This window comes from Suncus etruscus, chromosome 3 (genome assembly GCF_024139225.1).
Source record: "Suncus etruscus isolate mSunEtr1 chromosome 3, mSunEtr1.pri.cur, whole genome shotgun sequence".
NCBI classification, from domain to species: Eukaryota; Metazoa; Chordata; class Mammalia; order Eulipotyphla; family Soricidae; genus Suncus; species Suncus etruscus.
Genome location: NC_064850.1, coordinates 67735378 through 67756545, shown reverse-complemented (window position 1 = coordinate 67756545; position 21168 = coordinate 67735378). Strand labels below are relative to the sequence as shown.

The window sequence follows — 21168 nt, the reverse complement described above, 5'->3', positions numbered from 1 at the left end:
CTCTGCTTTTTTCCCAAAGCCAGACCTGTTCTATGCCATAACAACACCCTGCTCCCCAAAAGTACAAGTTTCCTATAAGGTATTGGGTACTCTCTATGCTAAACCCTACTAGTAGTGACTTGGGGTGCAGGCCTGAGAATTGAAGGTAAAGTAGAAAATGACCCAAGCATTGTGTTAGAACTCTCAACATTTGGTCTCCCTGCACAGAGAATTAGGAATAGTACAGTGAGTACAGTGGATACAGCACTTGCCTTGGGCAGGTACGATACTTGCCTTGGATGCAACTGACCCCAGTTAAATCCCTGGCATACCATATAGTCCCCTGAACACCACCAGGAAGAATTCTTGAATGTAAAATCAGGAGTTCCCCCTGAGCACTGCCAAGTATGGCCCCAAAACAAACCAAAAATAAAGGAACTATCTCTGTTACAGGGAGAAAAAATTTAAAGTTCATTACATATTTTCTGTGATTTCAAGCGAAATAAAGTCCAAAGAGCACCCCTAAATGTATTGAACATAGTTTTTTTTGTTTGTTTTATTTTTGGGTCACACCCAGCAGTGCTCAGGGATTACTCCTGGCTCTATGCTCAGAAATTGCTCCTGGCAGGCTTGGGGGACCATATGGGATGCAGGGATTTGAATCGCCGTCCTTCTGCAGGCAAGGCAAACGCCTTACCTCCATGCTATCTCTCTGGCCCCTGAACATTGTTTGTAATAGTCCCAAGCTGGATATCACCCAAACGTCCATGAACAGTGAAGCAGAAAAAGCACACGAAGGTATATTTATAGAGTTGAATCTATAGAGCAGTAAAAGGAAAAAAGCTAGAGTACAATACAGCTGGGCTTTTTGTTTGTTTGTTTTGTTTTTTGGGCCACACCCAGCAGTACTCAGGGGTTACTCCTGGCTATATGCTCAGAAATAGCTCCTGCAGGCATGGGGGACGATATGGGACGCTGGGGTTCGAACCAATCACCTTAGGTCCTGGATTGGCTGCTTGCAAGGCAAACACCACTGTGCTATCTCTCCGGCCCCACAGCTGGGCATTTCAATGACAAGGACGAGTCAAAGAATCTGGCTAATGAGTCTATGTCTATTTTGTTTTTGAGTCACAGCCGGTGGTGCTCAGGCTTTACTCCTGACTGCACTATGGATCACTTCCAGACTCAGAGACCGTCTGAGGTGCCAAAGAGCAAACCCCAAGTCAGCCTTGTGCAAGGTTGTACTATCTCTCCATGTGTAAGTCAAAAATAGGCTAGACCAATCTCCAGACATACTACCATGCCAGGTACTGCCAGCATGGGTACTGCCAGGATGCCTGCCTACTTGTTCTCCTTCCTCCCACGAGCATTCATGAAACTGTCCCCTTGTGCTTTTCCATGCGGAGTTTCTATTTCATCAAGCACACATGTTTCCATGCTAGACACAGTTTAGCATGGTCTGCACCAGTGGAGACATAGAGAAAAGGATGAAGTTGAAAGCAGATTGGGTCAAGTTTACAGACAGGAGCTGTTTGTTGGGGCCATCTACTTGCTGGTGGACAGGCAGGGGAAGGACCCCATCCGGGCTCAGGAGGAACAGTCAGGGGTTCCCCTCCTCTAGCCTTCAGGACAGAAGATGGAGACAGTGAAAGTGACAATCTTTTGAGTTTCCAACAACTCCTACAGCTGGCTTGTATCTAGAAAGTTCTCACACCAGAACACATCACAGAAAGTGCCTTTGTGTTTGCTCTCCCTAACCCAGAGAGTGTGGAGCATTTTACTTGTGATCCAAACCTTAAACTGTAACTAATGTCATCACCTCCTAAGTTTCTCCCTCCTTCTACCCAGTGGTTGGTGTCATCTACCGGAAATGTGTTTGCATATGTCAATATCTAAGAGACCACCATGGTCTTCCATGGATCCCATCGCTGAACTGCTCACAAGGCTGTCAGCTCCACTCCCTCCTAACCCATGTCCCTGTGCCTATGAAACTGGCTTCTTGTCCCACGTATTCCAGCCTTTCTGGTTCCTTTGTTTTGTTTTGGTACCATACCTGGCAGTGCTCAGGGGTCACTCCTGGTGTGCTCAGGGTACCATATGGGATGCCAGGGAATCAAACCAGGGCCGGCTGCATGTCCTACCCACTGTATTATCTTTCTGGCCCCTTTCTTATTTCTTGTTTTCAGTGACACCAAAGCTTTTCTGACCATCAGCAAACATGCCCTCAGGACCGTAATTTCAAAAGAAATCCCCCCGAATTCTTCCCTACGGCCCTCTGTTGCTTCCTGCCTTGCCTCTCACTGGGGAGAAAAGGCTTAGTTGATCCTCCTTGTAGGCTTTCACTACTCTCTTGCTCTCTCTGACCCTTGTCATTCTGGTTCTGGGGAACTGACAACATCTTGCCAGCTATGATAGTTTATATTCTCTTCTCCCCAAAGCCCATTTACTCTTCACTTTCTTTTCTTTTCTTTTTTTGGTTTTTGGGTCACACCTGGCAGTGCTCAGGGGTTAGTTCTGGCTCTATGCTCAGAAATCGCCCCTGGCAGGCATGGGGGACCAAATGGGATGCCAGGATTTGAACCACCGTCCTGCATGAAAGGCAAACGCCTTACATCCATGCTATCTCTCTGGCCCCTTCTTTTCTTTTTTTAATTTTTTGGGGGATCACACTCTATGGTGCTCAGGTACTCCTGGTCTGCATTCAGAAATTACTCCTGGCAGGCTCAGGGGACCATATGGGATGCTGGAGACCAAATCTGGGTTGGTTGCATGCAATGCAAACATCCTACCTGCTGTGCTATCACTCAGGCCCCTCTTCACTTGCTTTTCTAAAGCCCATTTGTGTTTGACTTCAGCAGCTTCTAGGCTCATGCCTAAATACTGGAGTAATGGAGTTACTGGATCCTTCAATTCCATTCTTTGTTGTTATTGTTGTTGTTTTGCCACACTCAGCTCCTGCTTTTGTCTTCAGGGATCGCTTCTGGTGGGATTCAGGCAGATCACATGGAGTGCTAGGGATGGAACCTGGGTGAACTGTGTGCAAGGAAAGCATCTTAACCTCAGTATTATCTCTCTGGTCTCTTCAATCCCATTCTTTATCCACATTGATTCCTAAGTGCTCTCTTCAAGGATAGTGGCTATTTTGTTTGTTTGTTTTTGGGTCACACCGGCAGTGCTCAGGGGTTACTCCTGGCTCTATGCTCAGAAATTGCTCCTGGCAGGCTCAGGGGACCACATGGGATACAGGGATTCAAACCACCATCCTTCTGCATACAAGGCAAACACCCTACATCCATGCTATCTCTTCGGCCCTGAGGATAGTGGCTTTTAACACTGTCTAGCCTCTAAAATCTAGACTCTAGATCCTGAAGGAGCCACATATTTAATCTTCAACCCTACCTCTTACCAAGATCCACACTTCATACTCAACACTTTCTCTGGGAGGTCTATGAAGTACAATGAATTTAATTTGCTCAGATCAACATTCCTGATCTCTTCAGACCATTCTTTCTCTGCTGTTTCCTGGTAGAACAATACATTAGAGTTGCGCAGAACTGGGTATCCGACTCTTCCCTTTCATGGGTGAGCTAAAGGAGCATTTCCCAAGCAGCTCAGTAGTACAGCACCTGCCTTGTAGGCATGAGGCCATGAGTTCAATTCCTGGCACTGCCCTATATACCAAGTGTGATCCCAGAGTCATTACAATTTGTGATTCCTGGTACCACAACCAAGTGTGTGATCTGTCATATACTGCAGCCTTAGGAGCACGAACCTAAAAACTAAAACATGCAGCCCTGGCAAGTATCACAACCATGGTAGCCAGCACCTGGATAAGTGTGTTTGGCCTCTGGTCATTAGAGAAACAACATTCAACAATCAAGAGATGGAAGTGTGGGGGCTGGAGAGATAGCATGGAGGTAAAGCGTTTGCCTTTCATGCAAGAGGTCATCGGTTCGAATCCCAGCGTCCCATATGGTCCCCTGTGCCTGCCAGGAGCAATTTCTGAGCATGGAGCCAGGAGTAACCCCTGAGCACTGCCGGGTGTGACCCAAAAACCACAAAAAAAAAAAAAAAAAAAAAAAAAAAAGAGATGGAAGTGTAGGGGATGAAGGGGAGTGTAGGAGGATGATGGGGAGTGAGAGTATGTCCCGAATCTAATCATTTACAGCCTCCCAGAGCATTCACTACACCTCTAATCTTTAACCTCTCTCTCCACTCTTGCCCCATGACATCTTGCCACTACAAAGAGCAGAGCAATGAGTCCTTTTAAAATGTGAGCAAGGGACCAGAGATATAATGCAGCAGTTGAGTGCCTGTCCTGTGTATGGGTTCTATTCTGGCATGGTCAAAAATCAGACAGTGAAAAAATAGGAACAGAAATCAGATGATATCATCTCCTGCTCAAAACCATCCAGAGAGGCTACACTCTGTAGCCCCCACATGCAATTATGAGACCCCAGGGTGGAGGTGCTGAAGCCCAGACATGCTGGCTCAATCATTAGAACAGAAGCTTCAAGTAGGGCAGGGCCTGATCTGTGCTCCTGGCAGTTCTGTCCCTACCTGAAGAAGGCCTGTGGTGAAAGGGCAACTTCCAACCCTGAAAGCTGCTTTTTAATCTCTTCCTCCCCCATTAATCACTACACATTACCTTGAATCCTGCCTAGAGGAGAGAAGAATAGGAAGAGCCCTGGAGTGAGGAGTGCTCAGGGGAGGAAATGGGAGTTGGGGGGGGGGGTGCCTGGCCTCCATGGCTACCTTTGGGTGCTTTCCAGGTATCCTGCTCCCATATCCCCTCTCTCCCACAAGAAGTTTGATCCCCTCTTTCTGTTTGGGGGCCATACCTGCCAGTGCTCAGGGATTACTTCTGGTTCTGTGTTCAGAAATCACTTCTGGCAGACTTGGAGGACCATATAGGATGCCAGGGATTGAATCCAGGTCAACCACATACAAGGCAAGTGCCCTACCAGCTGTAGTAGAGGTGGCAGTGGTACTCAGTGGACCATGCCATGCTGGGGATCAAACCTGGGCTCCCACATACAAAACTTCAGCTCCAACCCTTTGGGTCACCTCCCAGGCCCTATTTCCACTCTCTAGAGGGGAGATCAGGGCTTGGAATGTGAACATTCTTGTTCAGGCCACAGAACACACAGTGCACAACAGAATACAAATCCAGGGCTGATGCCACTTCTAGACCAAGTGTGCGATCTAGAATGTTCACCCTTCAGGCCAGCTTCAGTTGCTGGGGTCCTTCTGGACACTCTGGCCCCTCCAAGCTAGGAGACCTAAAGGTTCGTCCTAAGGGAAGCAAGTGAGGGGCTTGGGAGTGCAGTGTGGGCAGGAGCACTGCTATTCTGAGCTGTTTATAAAGAGAGTCCTGGAGACCAAGCCAGGTTTTTTTAGTGAAACCCTAGAGACAGAAGGAACAGTCTTAGCTCTGAGCAGGCAGATTTGCCAGTCCTGGAGGTCTATTAAGCTCCTGCCCGGTTCCTGTGTGGCCTCTCCTAGGCAGTGTAGGCCTGGGTGAGAACTGAGTCAAGCAGTTAGATGCCAGGACGGTGGGAGATTCTCTCAGCTTGATGCGTCTTTACTGCATCTCTTCCTCATTCCTCCCTTTCCCATTGAGTCATTTTTCCTGGCTCCTGTAGATGGACTGTACCTACTTATTCTAATAGGGCCACTCCAGCAGTGCTGGGAAGACCAGAGTACTCACAGTGCTCAAGGGGGGGCATTTGGAGACAGGGATTGAACTTGGGGCTCACACATGCCAGCATGTGCTTTATCACTTGAGCATCTACCCGGGCCCAGCATGATTGATTGCTCTGTTCTGTTTGGAACCATACTCAATGGGGAAGAGAGGCCATGTGGTACTGGGTATTGAACCCAAGGCTCCCACATGCAAAGTTTGAACCACTCCCCACCCTTTGAATGACCTTGACAGTAATTATTTATTATATGTATGTATATATTTGTTGTTGTTTGTTTTGGGGCTATACCACAGTGCTTAGGGATCACTCCTGGTAGGCTTGGGGACCATACAGGGTATCAGGGATTGAATTCAGGTGGGTCCTGTACAAGGCAAGCACCATAACCACTGTACGATCTCTCCAGCCCCTTAAAAAGGTGTTTTGTTTGGGTTTTTGTTTCTTGGTTTTGGTTTTGGGGCCACTCCTGGCTGTGCTCAGGATACCCTGTGGGATGCTAGGTTAGCTGTATGCAAGGCAATAAAATGATACCCAGCAATTAACCCAATACAAAGGTGTTTCCCCATCTTTCTCTTTCCAGTAATCTCTCTTTTGATATGTAAAAGCCTGGGCCAGCCGCATTTGCCTTGCAAGCAGCCGATCCAGGACCAAAGGTTGTTGGTTCAAATCCCAGTGTCCCATATGGTCCCCTGTGCCTGCCAGGAACTATTTCTGAGCAGACAACTAGGAGAAACCCCTGAGCACTGCTGGGTATGGCCCCAAAACAAAAACAAACAAACAAACAAAAGCCTACTGAATTACTCGACCTTCCCCTTCCTGGTGTATGAGTATTGACTCTGGCAGACATCATGAAGGAGAAGCCACTGACTCCATTACTCTCTTCTGACTAGCTTGGCTTATTCTTCACCACTACCTTGCTTATTCTGACCCATCTGCATGGGGCTTAGAGATACGGTGCATGGGGGGGGGGGTGCTCTCACAAACAGTGGATTTTATTTTACACAAGGCAAACACCCTACCTGCTGTGCTATTATTCAGCTCCCTACCAATTTTTGTTTGTTTGTATTTGGACCACACCCTGTGATGCTCAGGGGTTACTCCTGGCTATGTGCTCAGAAATCACTCCTGGCTTGGGGGACCATATGGGACAGCGGATATTGAACCGAGGTCTATCCTAGGTCAGCCACGTGCAAGGCAAGCACCCTACCACTGTGCTATAGTTCCAGCCCACAATTTTATTTTTATTATAGCTTTTCTTGTTTTAGAGGTTAAAAATATTTATTTCAGAGGCTGGAGAGATGGAATGAAGGTAGTGCATTTGCCTTGCATGCAGAAGGACGATGGTTCGAATTCCAGCATCCCATACGGTCCTCCAAGCCTGTCAGGAGCTATTTCTGAGCGTAGAGCCAGGAGTAACCCCTGAGCACTTCTGGGTGTGACCCCAAAACTCCCAAACAAACAAACAAAAATAGCACCATTGGGTGTGGCCCCAAACAAGCAGGAATGGAGCCAGATATTCTCCTTGCATGGATTGGCCAGAAGCAGAGCAGGACTGAGAGAGTCATCCAGGGAGATAGCACAGCGCTAGGGCATTTGCTTTGCACATAGACAACCTAGGAGGGATGGTGGTTCAAAACTCAGCACCCCATATGGTCCCCCAAGGCAACCAGGAGCAATTTCTGAGCACAGAGCCAGGATTCTGAGCACTGTCAGGTATGACCAAAAAGCAAAAAAAAAAAAAAAAAAAAAAAAAGCGGGGGGGATGGGGAGGGTTGGGAAAAAAAAAAATCTACGCAGGGCCTGTTTGCTCCCAGCATACACAGGCTCTCTGCTCCCCTGCCCTGGCACCTACAGATCCTCCTGCTGCAGGAATGGAAAGTGGCACATAGCTTGTGGGGTGCGCAACATATGAAAAAAGACACTTTGGGGTCTCCTCGGTAAAGATGGAGCCGGAGGGCTAAAGTGATAGTCCAGTGGGGAGGGGGTTTGCTTTGCCCATAGCCCACCTGGGTTCTCTCTCCGGCATCCAATATGTTCCAGGAGTCATTCCTAAGCGCAGAGCCAGGAATAACCTCTGAGCACTGTCAGGTATGCCTCAAAAACAAAAACTGGGGAAAAAAAAAATAAGAAGAAAGTTGGCTGTGAGGAGAGCTAATACAGAGGGGAGGTACTACTGCCTTACCAGTGGACATCTGGTGTTCAATTCCCCAATACCCCATATAATCCCTGAGCATGGCCTGAGTGATCTCTGAGTACAGAGGCAGGAGTAAGCCCCGAACAGGGAGGCTGGGGTGCCCAGGAAGCCAAGCCAGATAAGGATCTATTCCTCCCTTGCAGAGAGGGCTAGGAGGATGAGCTTCTCCTGGCTTCTGTCGGGGACCCTGAAGCTACTAGAAGTCTTTCAGTCTGCAGATTCTAAGAAACCTTCCCTTGGTTAGGGGCACCCACCTAGGATCATCTCTATCCCCATGGCTCTCCCTCTCACCAGTCTCATCTCCTCCCTGTCGAGTTCCCAGCTAAGGGCAAGTCCTGAGGTGAAGGACTCCCCAGGCAGTGAGGGTGGCTGGTGGGATGAAAACTGGAGCCTGAACCCCAGCTCCAGGTCTAAGAAAGCCCAGTGCTCTGTGGACTCCACATGCTGATGATTTTCCAGGAATGACTGGAAAACTGTGGGACCCTCCCAGGGCTGCTTGGGCCCCCAGAGCAGCAAACGCCCCTCACCTCTGCTGCCCTCTTGTGCCCTCTTGCAAGGCCTGGGCTATTTTGGGTGTGTACCAGCCTGGGTTAATCTCCTTAAGAGGCGAGCTGTGTTGCCCAGGGCCCTCCTGAGAGACCTGAGGAAGCCCAGCTCTTTGCAAAGGGCAACACATCGCATCCCATGGAGGCATATGGGCACTCGGAGAGGGGATAGTGAGGGGCTCCAAACCCAGAATAGTCTAGCTGGGGGTGCTTCTGTGTGGCTCCCTGCCTAGGTCCCGAGGTTGAATTTGGGGAGTGCCCTCTCCCTGCCAGATCAGCTGCCCCCACAGGCACTAATCCAGGGCCTGGAAAGGCCAGGGAGAGGCGGGAGACGGCTGCAGGCTGACTTCACTCAGAACACATGAGCTGACCTGTTGGGATTCGATTCCTGAAACCTGAGCCAAGGAAGAGGGTTTCACCAGGGGTGGGGAGGGCACACATATGCCAGGGTGTGGTCTCCTACCTGATGGGGGGGGGCTTCAGTGTGCTGGAAGCAGGTCTCTGCTCCCACAGTCGCTACCCTGACCTCAGCCTCTGCTACGGCAGAAACCCAGACCCATGGGGCCAGGCTTCAGGAAGGGAGGAAACAAGCACCAAGCACGGCCTCAGGGTGGCGCTCAGGTGCTCACAACAGACAAGTGTCTGTTTTAGCTGGCGGTGGACACACTTCCTGGACAAGTGGCCTTGGGGACCCAAAGGACAAATAGAAGGACAAGGAAGAGAAGACAGAAGGGTGCCGGGGTTGAAAGAGGGAACATTTGGGGAAGAGGTGGGAAGACTGTGGAGAGCCTTCTGTGTTATTCCCTTCCACAGCTTCAGTCCCACTCACAATCTACCCCAATCCTGTGGCCATGCTCACCTGTCCCCACTCCCTCTAGTCCTCTGGCCTAGGACAAGTCAGACTGTAAGATCCCAGCTTCGACCTTTCCCTCTAGTTTCTCTTTCCCTCTCTCAGCCTTTGAAAGAAGACTAGGATGCAGCAGCGGTAAGAGCACATGCTCTGTCATGTGAGCCTGGATTTGTTCCCTGCCCCCCAACAAAACTACTAAACTTTTATAACGTTATATACCAATTATACCTCAAGTATAATTTTGTTTTGTTTAGGGGCCAAAACCACCCGGCAGTGCTCAGGACTTATTTCTGACTCTGGGCTCAAGGATCATTCCTGGTGGGGCTCAGAAAACTATATAGGGTGGCAGAGATGGGACCCAGGTCTGCTGTGTGCAAGGCAAGAGTCCTCTCTGCTAAATTCTCTTTCCAGTCCATCAAATAAAAAATAAAAACCAACATTTTGCTCTGTGAAATTTCAGAGATATAATCAAAAGTAGACAGAGCAGCTTGACAATCAGCCACTGAACCCATCACCCACCCAGCACAGACTCAGGCCAACTAGTGGAGAAACTCTCCATTTATACCCCACCCTGCTCCTTCAAGCCCAGGCCTTACTCCTCCCACTTTTTTTGTTTGTTTGTTTGTTTGTTTGTCTTTGGTCTACACCCGACGGCGCTCAGGGGTTACTCCTGGCTCTGTGCTCAGTAATTGCTTCTGGCAGGCTGGGGGACCATATGAAATGCCAGCATTTGAACCATCATCTGTCCTGAATCAGCTGTGTGTAAGGCAAATGCCCTACCACTGTACTATCTCTCCAGCCCGCTCCTCTCACTCTTGCCCACAGTATTTCAGTACTCTTTTCTAAAAAGTAAGGGTCCTTTCAAAAGCCTACCTGTATTGGCCAGGTGTGACCCAAAAACAAAACAAAACAAACAAACAAAAAAACAAGTCTACCTGTATTTGCCTAAAAGGAATAAGCAGAATTCCTTAAACCATCTGGCAATATTGCCAATGGAATGCTACTTGGACATAAGAAAAGGTGATGTCATGAAATTTGCTGCTTGGTGGATGGATCTGGAGGAGTGATGTGAGTCAGGGGAGAGGGACAGATTGAGAATGATCTCTCATAAGTGGGATATAAAGAAACTCCTTCAGGGAGTATCAAATGCCCAAAGGCAGCAGATACAAAGAGCAGGAGAACTGCTCTTCAATAGAAAGCCTGCCACTGGGGAGGTGGGGTTGGGACACTGGGATAATGAGAGAAGATTCGGGAGAGGTGCTTGCTGCAGAGGGAAAATGGAGACACTGGTGGAGGGTAGTGGATGCTGGTGAAAAGGTGGGCGTTGGAACATTGTCTGAAACTCAATCACAATGATCTTTGTAAATCAAAGTGATTCGATATTTTTTTTATAAAAGGAATATAGTAATATGAAATTCAGTGAGAATTTTATTCTCTAACATGCTTTTGATTATTTTAATCCTTTATCCAAATCCTGTTGGTTCCATGAACTGTGCCCTAGGACACATCATGACACTGTGACAACAGACATGGTGGGGGCCACCTCAGGGCTCGGCTGGTGTGTGTGTGTGTGTGTGTGTGTGTGTGTGTGTCCACTGTCCATGGCCTGACATAAGTCTCAGGATAGAGGGTGAGATTCCACTTTCTGTGGCAGAGGAGACAGTTCCAGTCAGGCAGGCTACTTGCTGGCCTTAATCACTGAGCCTCAGTTTACTGATCTGTGTCACAGGGTGAACACACACCCTAATACACAGGCATCCTGAGAGCTGTGAGTCTTGAATGAAACATGAAGGTGCTTTGCACACCAGAAGTTCTTAGACTTGCCAAACTCCCACAGATCACTTAGATTGGGCTCGGGCCTTGATCTTGGTGGACTCCTGGCTCCCTGTCTGCTGTGAGCACTCACTACTCTTTGAATAAAGTCCCAGGCACTCCTGAGCATCAAGGGGTTGCTTGTTTACTCTGGTTTACTCTGGTCATCAACGACACAGCCCACATGGGACTGGAAAAGGGGCCGGCACCTGCTCCAACCCTGTCCCAAATGGAGGTATCACTTCCTAGCTGCCTTTCATGGCCAAGTTCTCTCATCTGAGCTCAGTGCTAAGTGCTCTCCACATGATTTCCCCCCGCCCCCATAGTTGTACGACAACCCTTAGAGGTGAGAGGGTTTTCTAATGGATAAACAGAGATTGTGTGTGAGCTTTTCTTTTCTTTTCTTTTCTTTTTTGTCTTTTTTGTTTTTTTTGGGGGGGCCACACCCGTTTGATGCTCAGAAATTGCCCCTGGCTTGGGGGGAACCATATGGGACACCAGGGATCGAACTGCGGTCCTTCCTTGGCTAGCGATTGCAAGGCAGACATCTTACCTCTAGCGCCACCTCGCTGGCCCCTGTGTGTGAGCTTTTCAACAGTTCTGTGTCAGAGATACTGGGATTCAAACCAGCATCTCACTTAAATCCTCCTCACTTAAATTCAAGTTCTTGGCCACATGTTGTTTTTGTGAAGGTTTGACAAAAGCTGCTTTTCCCTCAGCTAACCCAGGACAGCTCAGGGTGTGGCCTGGCCACCAGCAACTCAGTGGTCACTGCTCTCAAAGTGAGGGTGTCCCCACAACTCTCCTCTGTGGGAAAAACGTTCCTCAAGGAACTGTGGTCCCCATGGACATGACACTCACAGTGAACCTTTCCTCTTAGCTCCTGCTCTGTGGGAGCAAGTGCAGCATGGCAGGAGAGAGAGGCTGACAGGGAAGCACAGACCAGTCCTACACTCGGGGGCCTATGCATATATGTCAGATGGACAGACAAAACCTCTGAGAGCAGAGCCTGGGCCTGGGGATCAGGCCTGCAGCCCCACATTCACATTTTGGAGAGAGTCTGGCTCTATGAGGGGGACTCGGGCCCAAGTCTTTGGTGATTTCATTCTTTCCCTGTTTCCTGGGAGCTGCCCTGAGGTCCTGGCCTGTAGCTCTAATTCTTTCCATAAATAGTTTAGCATTTATTCATCACCCTCTGCCTGCTTTGGAGGACCAGCTCCCCTGAGTCTCTGGCATCTGCACAGTCCAAACACAGCACCCCAGCTCCTTCTACTCATCCAGCCCTGCACTGGGCCCCTCACCTGTGTCTACATTCAGTACCCCTCACCTGTGTCTATATTGGGTGGCCCTCACCTGTGTCTACACTTGGCAAATCCTTCACTTGTCCTTACATTTGGAGCCCTTCCCCTGTGTCTATACTTGGGGCTCTCACCTGTGCCTCCATTGTCTCAGTCTGGCTGTGTGTCCTGTGCTTGAGGTGGCCCCTACACTCTGGGGGCCGTGCTGTCTCCTGCCCCTCAGAGCCCATGTGGCAGAAGCTCTGAGCTTCCGACCGCTTCCACGGAGTGAAACCAAAGAGATAAGGAGCCCCGTTGAAGAGATACAGGGTTAAAGGAACTAGTTCAGATCCTGACACCACATCCTGTCCCCCAGCCCTACAGGAATAATCCCTGAGCAAGAACCCTGAGTAAAACAGCACCATTGGGGGTAGGGCAGAGAGATAGCATGGAGGTAGGGCATTTGCCCTGCATGCAGAAGGACGGTGGTTTGAATCCCAGCATCCCATATGGTCCCCTGCCAGGAGCGATTTCTGAGTGTAGAGCCAAGAGTAACCCCTGAGCACTTCTGGGTGTGACCCCAAAACTCCCAAACAAACCAACAAAAATAGCACCATTGGGTGTGGCCCCAAACAAGCAGGAATGGAGCCAGATTTTCTCCTTGCATGGATTGGCCAGAAGCAGAGCAGGACTGAGAGAGTCGGCCAGAAGAAAGGACCGAGACTCAGGGGTGCCCATTGAGCACTCCTGAGCCAGGCTTGGAGCCTAGTCTGTCCTATGGACATGAAGAGGTGTCCGCAGGTGTGGGGTCCTTCCCCAATTGCATCCCTGCCCCCTTCCTTTGGGATGCCCAAAGGAACTCAAGGTTCTCAGATGAGAGCCTCTTTTGAGAGGGTTATCTGTCTTTGCAGGGGACTCACAAGAGACTGCAGAAGTCACATATCCTCTCACCCCTCTACATGACAGGATGGGATGAGTATAAAAGAAGCCATGCTGTCAGGGACCAGGATGGACACTTCAAGGACAGCCCCCAAACACATCCAATTTAGAAATCAGTGACGGGACAGAGAACACCCGGTGCCAGCTCAGTGGATGTTCATTGGATCTGTAGCCTTGAGCCTTGGCCAACAAGAACCTTTCTTCCTAGGAAGGAAGATCCTAGCAAGAACCGGGGGTGCCCAGTGCCCCACCCGTCCTGCCCTCCAGGAGGTCTCACTCACATCCACCGACATCTCCCTCTGCAACAGTTTCTTGGTCTCCTTCTCGCAGAAGTGGAGCATGGCCTCCCTGTTGTAGGCGCCGGTGGGTGCTTTCTCTGTCTGGCTCCGCTGCAGCAGCCCTACAGGGATACTTCCATCCGGGTCCACCACGTCCAGTTCCTTCTCTAGCTCCTCCATCTCCTCGGGAGACAGAGTGGACAGCAGGCTGTCGATGTCGGGGTCCTCGCTCACCTGCCGCCGGTACTTAGCCACCTTGGACATCTTGGTGGTGTTGAGGGCTGAGCAGGGGTCCTGTTGGGCTGGGAAGGAGGATGTGTTCGCACTTCTGGTCGGGGTGAAGAGGGCTGGAGTGCACAGCTCCTGCTGGAGGATAAGCTGCCTGCTATGTACTGGGGCTCTGCAGCGCAAGGTGTCACTAGGGGTGCACTCCCTCGGGGCCCAGGGCGAGTGGACCCTGGCTGCTCTAATGGAAGCACAGTTAGACCCACAACTACCCGCCCCGAAGTCAGAAGCCAATAGGCAAGCGTGGGGCGGGCCTGCAAGCAGACAGAGCTGTTTGAAACTTGAGGACATTCCAGGGAATCTTGGAGCGCTGAGTGACCAAATTTAGTACAGAGCATTTAGCCTTTTAAAGACAAGGGGGCCACGCCATGAGAAAAAGAGAAAAATGCAGAGGGCGGCTTGCAGGAGGGGAGCCACTGAGAACCAGAAACGCTGGGCTGGGCTGGAACCAGCAGCTTGGGGGGCCCTGCTGCCAGAGTACTTGTTTTCAGGAAGAACTCTGTCATGAACACCACTGGGGTAGTTTTGTTCTTTGGGAGCCACCACCGTCTGGCCATTTGTTTTGTTTTTGTTTTGGGGCCACACCCGGTCATACCCACAGAATACTTCAGGCTTTGCACTCGGGAATTACTCCTGGAAATACTTGGGGGACTATATGGTGATCCAACCCGGGTTTGGTGTGTACAAGGCCAGCACCCTACCTACTGTGCTTCTCTCCGGTTCATTCCCTTTTGCCCAGACTACTCTCAGGGCTGAGAGTGAGGGAGTTACTCAAACTGTGTAACCCAGATAGAAAACAGGTAGGACCTTGGAGAGGAAGTGAAAGCTGGTTTGCAGAGGTCAGAAAACGTGTGGATGGGGTGTCAATCTCTTGGCACTCCAAGATTACTGTGTGTATTGTGTGGGGATCATGTGCGCTCAGGGCTTTCTCCTGACTGTGCTCGGACTTTTAGCAGAGCTCAGGGGACCAAACCTGTGAAGTGCTGGGATCAAACCCAGGTTGACTACATGTAAGACAAAAGCCTTAACTCCTATTTCTCCAAAGACTCGTAGAAAGTGGCTGTCAGGCTCCCCCAGGATCTGAGCTGCCTCCTCCTCAGTAGGAGAGGGGACATCTTTCACAACCCTCCTCCCTGGGAGCAGTGAGGAGCAGTTGGTGCTAGGGCACCACCCTCAGAGATGCCGAGCAAGGCTCAGTGGGTCTTCAGGGAAACCTAAGTGTGCACTGCTGGGAGTGATCCTGTTGCAACAGGCTGGCAGGGCACAGAGAAGGGCCTGCCACTACTCATCCATCATGCTGCCTTGTACAAGCCACCCTGACATTCAATCCCCTGCCCCCCTCACTCCTGCCACCAAATCCCTTCTAGAAGCCCTGGTGTAACCCATCAGGGTAGATGCTTCGATCTTTCCTGGCGTCTCGCCATCTCGAGGCGGAGACTGTCACTCGATCAGCATTTGCTGAGTCCGGGGATCTCAGGGACAAAAAGGTGGCTCTAGCAGGGATGCCCACAGCCCAACTTTGGGGTAAGGCTAAAGTGGGTAGTAGTTGATGGGTGGAAAGGGAGTTTAGTGATAAGGTGAGTAGCCTGAGAGGAAGAATGAAAGAAAAGCTTAGAGAATCTTGGGGGTTGGCATTTATAAATTTTGGGGCCTCTTAAGCAAGCCCAATTCTAACTTGGTCTTGCTGTGTAGGCCTCACAGAACTCAGACCTGAGTATGTCGAGTTAGTCTGGTGGAGTTGGGATCAGTCAGGACTATATCCAACAGTGCTCAGGTAGTCATGAGGTGCCATGGTTTTATGCACACAATGCTTTTGGTATACCTCTGTGAGTTATATTCCCTGTTACCCTTTTGTTTATTTTTAGTGATGCCTGAGATCAAATTCATGAGACATGCTGCCAAATCATACACACAGACTCTGGGGCTGTCATTTTGGAGAAGCATCCACTAAATGTCAGGCCTAGACTATCTTACCACTTTGGTCTTAATTTTTCAGAACAAGAGAGTTAGCTTATTCCATGATAAGAATGGTCCCTGTCTTCTTAGGACTTATGTGTTATCAGTATAGAAATAATCTGGTTAGTAAACAAATAATTTTAAGTGATTCTCTGAAAAACTAAGGCCAGAGTGGTGGATAGTAAGGGTGTACAGTGCTTGCCTTGCCTGCGGCTGATGTTTGATCCCCGGCATCACATATGGTCTCAAAAGCCCTGCCAGAAATGATCTGTGAGCATAGGAGTAACCCCTAAGTACAGAAGTTATTATCCATTAGGGATGAGGTCTCAATAATTTCTTGTTACAGGGGGCCTTCCACCCTAAACATTTGTATTGGTGACTTGATTGGACATCAGCCATTTACCCCTGAACCTTGGGTCCTCCACAGTTGTTTGCATTAACACCAGCAGTACAGACACTGGATCTGCACTGACTGGCCTCAGCCTGGCCTTTCTTCTCAATATCTAGAATAGTTCTGGAGATCAGAGTCTCTCCCAACCCTGAAGAGAAATGGGATAGACCTCTTTTTAATAGGACACTCCTACAAGGATGAGAGGCCCAAGGCCACCTTCTAGCTCATCATTTTGATCTTTGCTATTTACATTGGTCAAGCCTAGGTAATCTTGACTTTACAGGGAGACCATAAAGGCAGGTTGGCCTAGGGCAGGTTTCTCAAATAGTGGAGCATGCCTCTGGGGGGGGGAGGGGGGCACGAGACTCCATAAAGAGGGGTGCGTTTGACCTCAGCAAACACTGTAATAACAAGCTAAGCCCCGAGTTTGTGTCTCTGTATGTCTCTGGAGCTGAGAGTTGCTGTGTCCTGCTTCAAACCCTGGTTCGAAAAGCTATGCTTTGCAAAACGTGCTCATCGTAGCCATTAATTCAGACATCACCTCTGATTAAAAAATCAGCTCAAATTATTTTATATATTTTTGTTTTGCAGGTTAAAGTTCTTTTAATAAAGATACTATTTACAATTGCATGGGGTGTGTGAAAAATGTTTTCTTCTTCCTAAAGGGCATGACAGAAAATAATTGAGAAGCACTGGCCTAAGGAAATTGGAGATTGTCTAGGAATGAATAGAACTGTCTTGGTACTTTCTCACCCACTAACCTACAGCGAAAACTGTGTTTGAGGAGAACCTTTCCTGGTACCTTGAAGAAAGACTATGGAGTTAGACAAATTAGTGTACCTGGAGCCTGTAGATGGACTTAAGGCAGGATGCTTCATGGGTAGGGATACCTTGTTTTTAGGCCAAAGTTTTTCTTTATATTTTCTCAACTTTTACTGTGCCTATGCAAAATATTGCCAACCTTTATCTTTATTTTTAGAGGCATTTTCTTTAATATTAGAATCATAGGTCATGAATATTTTTTAATAAAGTCAATTAGGGGGAGATGTTGGATTACTGGTCCTACCCTAATCAATATTCATACTCCACTCTCGGGTATGACCTGTTTTTGTTTTTGTTTTTGTTTTTGTGGTTTTTTGGTCACACCCGGCAGTGCTCAGGGGTTATTCCTGGCTCCAGGCTCAGAAATTGCTCCTGGCAGGCACAGGGGACCATATGGGGCGCTGGAATTCGAACCGATGACCTCCTGCATGAAGGGCAAACGCCTTACCTCCATGCTATCTCTCCGGCCCCGGGTATGACCTGTTGATAGTATTATTGTATTATTCCCTACTTGGTATTCCTCTCCTATCCTAGGGTGTGGCCTGGTTCTTGTCAATGAAAGCAGGGGTCTGAGAAAGGCAGGCGCTCATTCTTCAGTCTTCCTCCACTAACCACTCCTCCTTAGGAGTAGAAAGCATGTGTGATTGGATCCCTTGCTTGAGTGCTGGATTTCCTGAACCTATTCTTGTACCTTTTCACTGTGTGGATTATTTCCTGTGTCAACATTTGCTTCCAGGCCTGCATTTACCAGATCCTCATTTTGAAGCCCTGGGCTCCACTAGCACATCTCCAACTAAATCAGCAAAATGCTTAAAAGAGAAGTACAAAGGCACCGGTTCCCAAAATTATTTGCTCTACTGTCTGCTTTACAAAGAAAAGTCATTCAGGCTACCATAGAAATCTACCTTCTTTAGGGCTGGAGAGATAGCACAGTGGTAGGGTATTTGCCTTGCACTCGACCCAGGATGAACCTGGGTTCGATTCCCAGCATCCCATATGGTCCTCAGATCCTGCCAGGAGCAATTTCTGAGTGTAGAAACAGGGGTAACCCCTGAGTGCCATCGAGTGTGGCCCCAAAAAAACAAAACAAAAAAAAAAAAAAAAGGAAAAAAAGAAATCTATCTTCTGGGGCTAGAGAGATAGCACAGTGGTAGGGTGTTTGCTTTGCATGCAGCTGACCCAGGACGGGTGGCGAATCCTGGCATCCCATATAGTCCCTCGAGTTTGCCAGGAGCAACCCCTGAGAACTGCTGGGTGTGACCCAATAAAACTAAAAAAAAAAAAAATCTATCTTCTTTTAATGAACAAGTAGAAAGCACACCCTAATTGCTCATAAGATTACCACCACCCCTCCCTACATGATTTGAGTGACCCCTGGGGATGATATCCCCTACTTTGGAAAACCCTGGGTTTAGTGTATATCACGGAGGCTAATTTCATAATTAAACATGATTTCAAGGCCAGAGAGACAGCTCCACAGGCTGGTGCAAGGTCTATGCACACAGCAAGCCATTTACCGTATTTTCCAGCGTATAAGACGACTTTTGAAACAAAAAAGAGTCAACGGAAAATTGGGGGTCGTCTTATACGCTGAGTATATCCCGAAAAATGTTTCAATATGCCACTAAACGAAAATTGTCTGAATACTGCCACAAAATGAATTTTCCAACTCAATCCTGCACCAATCATTGCAAGGCTGCTCGGACCACCTCTCTAACTCAGCCAATCCAAGCAGGCTTTTTATGCATGCAAATTAGACAATGTTCTGGACCCAAATCTACACTGTAAAAAGCCTGCTCAGATTGGCCAGAGTCAGAGAGGAAGTCTGTTACAGTATAACCTTTGAACCTTTGCTTGTTGTGATTGGCTCACTGTGGTACATGAGCACAGGAACACAAGCAGCACAGGAATGTTCTGTCTGATACAGCGAATATAGACCTAAACCTATGTTTTAACTGAAAAATTAGGGGTCATCTTATATGCCCAGTCGTCTTATACGCCGGAAAATACGGTGTTCCCAGCTCTGGTCCATGGCAACTAGGGTGTTTGTCTTGCATGTGGCAACCCAAGTTCGATCCCTGACACCCCTGTGCACTGCCAGGAGTGATCCTTGAGCCAAGAGCCAGGAGTAAGTCCTGATACTGTGGGTAATGACCCCCCTAAATAAAAAGATTCCCAGCTCTACATGGCCCCCTGAGAAACCCTGCCTCCAAATAAACAAAACAAAACAAAGAGAACCAGTTTTGGGAGTTCTGGGCTCTGCAGGCCAACAGACCTGGGTTAGGGCTTGGTTTGGCTGCTGACCAGACTAGGACACTGGGCCAGATCCTGGCTCTCTGAGACCTGACATCATCAGGCATGAGGTAATGACAGAGGCTGAACTGACCTTGTCAGCTTTTGAAATCACTGAATTTGAGCAGACACAGGAAACTGTGGATGACCTGGCATGATAACTGTTAGTGGTGATTATAGTTATTTCTATTTCCTCATCCTGGATTATTTTCCCATCCCACGCACACCCCTTTTTAATCAATAATCAACTCAACACACACAAAAATGCACATACATTCTTCTCATTCATTCATTCATTTATTCATTCATCAAGCATTTATTCAGTTACTACTATGGATATACGGAAGCTAGATAGTCAACCTAGGGCCTTTATATGCTAAACAATTAGCCGTATACCTAACCCCAACCTAACCCTAAGCTGAAGTGAGGATGGCAACCCAAAGCATAACAAAGTCCTTGGCAAGCCGGTTGCAGGGTTTGTTAGAGTCTGGGTATAGGGGCTTGAGAGATAGTATGAAGAGATAGGGTTAGGACACTTGTCTTGCATGCAATCAACCTGGGTTGGATCCCTGGTATCCCACATGGTCCCTCAAGGTCACCAGGAGTAATCCCTGAGTATAGAAACATGAATAACCCCTGAGTACTCCTGAGTGTGATCCATAAACCAAGTGTGTGTGCGTGTGAGTATGTGTGTGAGAGAGAGAGAAAGAAAGAAAGAAAGAAAGAAAGAAAGAAAGAAAGAAAGAAAGAAAGAAAGAAAGAAAGAAAGAAAGAGAAAGAAAGAGAGAGAAAGAAAAAGAAAAAAAGAGAAGCATCCCAGTTGGGGTAGTAAAGAATTCTGTCTTCTCTATCTTTTGTCCATCCACTCTGTAAGGCTCAAGGTTATTTGAGCTGAAAATCCCCTTCCACCAAAAACAATTCTTCCAGGTTCTTGGAAGGATTGGCATGGTCTTGGCCTCAGGGAAAATAAAAAGGCAAGAGCCATTGTGTTAAAGGGAGAGTAGAATTGAAAAGAGAACTCCTAACTCATGAGAGGTGGGCTTGGGGAGAAGAGGAGGGAATCAGAACCAATTTAACTAATGTTGGGGATGATTCTCATTGGACTGAATGGCCTCAGGAAAGTCACATTTTCTGGAATATAGGGTAGCCGTGTAGTATAGCAGATAAGGTCACCAGCTCGGGAATCAAATGACACTGGCTCAAATCTGAGATGTGTGACCTTGAGTAGGTTATTTAATTTGTCTGAGTCTTAGGAAATAGAAAATGAGGAACTATCCTAGAGAAAAGAATTACCTGGTAACTATTCCATGTAATATAAAGCAGGTGACTAGTTTGAAGTGTTCCTCTCATATCTAAGAGGCAGGTTATTTTACTGCCCACTTTTAGCTTTCTGGAGAGTTCTGTATTTGCTCATCTTTTACGATCATAGAAGAAATTCTCTCTTCTCTAGCTGCCTAGTATCCAGTATACTGAGTTTTCAATAAAATAAACATACACATCTTATCAAATTAGTCTCAGAAGTGCAGAACTAAGGGGAGTTTTGAGTGAACACCCCAAAAGTGAAGTTTTTGTGGACCTTAAAGAAGAGAGCTAGACATGCTCAATCTTTTAGAATCTTTTTCTAGGCTAAAATTAGCTCACTCTAGGAGGAATCTCTGTGGTCTTTGTCCCTTAGGCCGAGGGTCCCAATGGCCCTGATATTTCCATTTTAAACTTAACTGAACCTGTACTTCATTCCAAGGGTCGTAACTAACTAACTAACAAGGAAGGACTCAGAAACTGCACTGAAGGATTCATAAACCATTAGGATTTAGGTAGCATTATCAATTAAGAAAGTACTTAGGGG

At 48.1% G+C, this 21168-nt stretch overlaps 2 protein-coding genes across 2 annotated transcripts in view; one reads left to right on the top strand and one right to left on the bottom strand.

The window, feature by feature from the left end:
* LMOD1 (leiomodin 1) overlaps positions 1-13840 on the bottom strand; it is a 45156-nt gene extending 31316 nt beyond the window's left edge. The window contains exon 1 of the mRNA XM_049770638.1: positions 13580-13840. Within this exon, the coding sequence (XP_049626595.1) occupies positions 13580-13840 (261 nt within the window). The remainder of the gene's footprint in view (positions 1-13579) is intronic.
* IPO9 (importin 9) overlaps positions 1-21168 on the top strand; it is a 176388-nt gene that overhangs the window by 110761 nt on the left and 44459 nt on the right. The window lies entirely within an intron of this gene.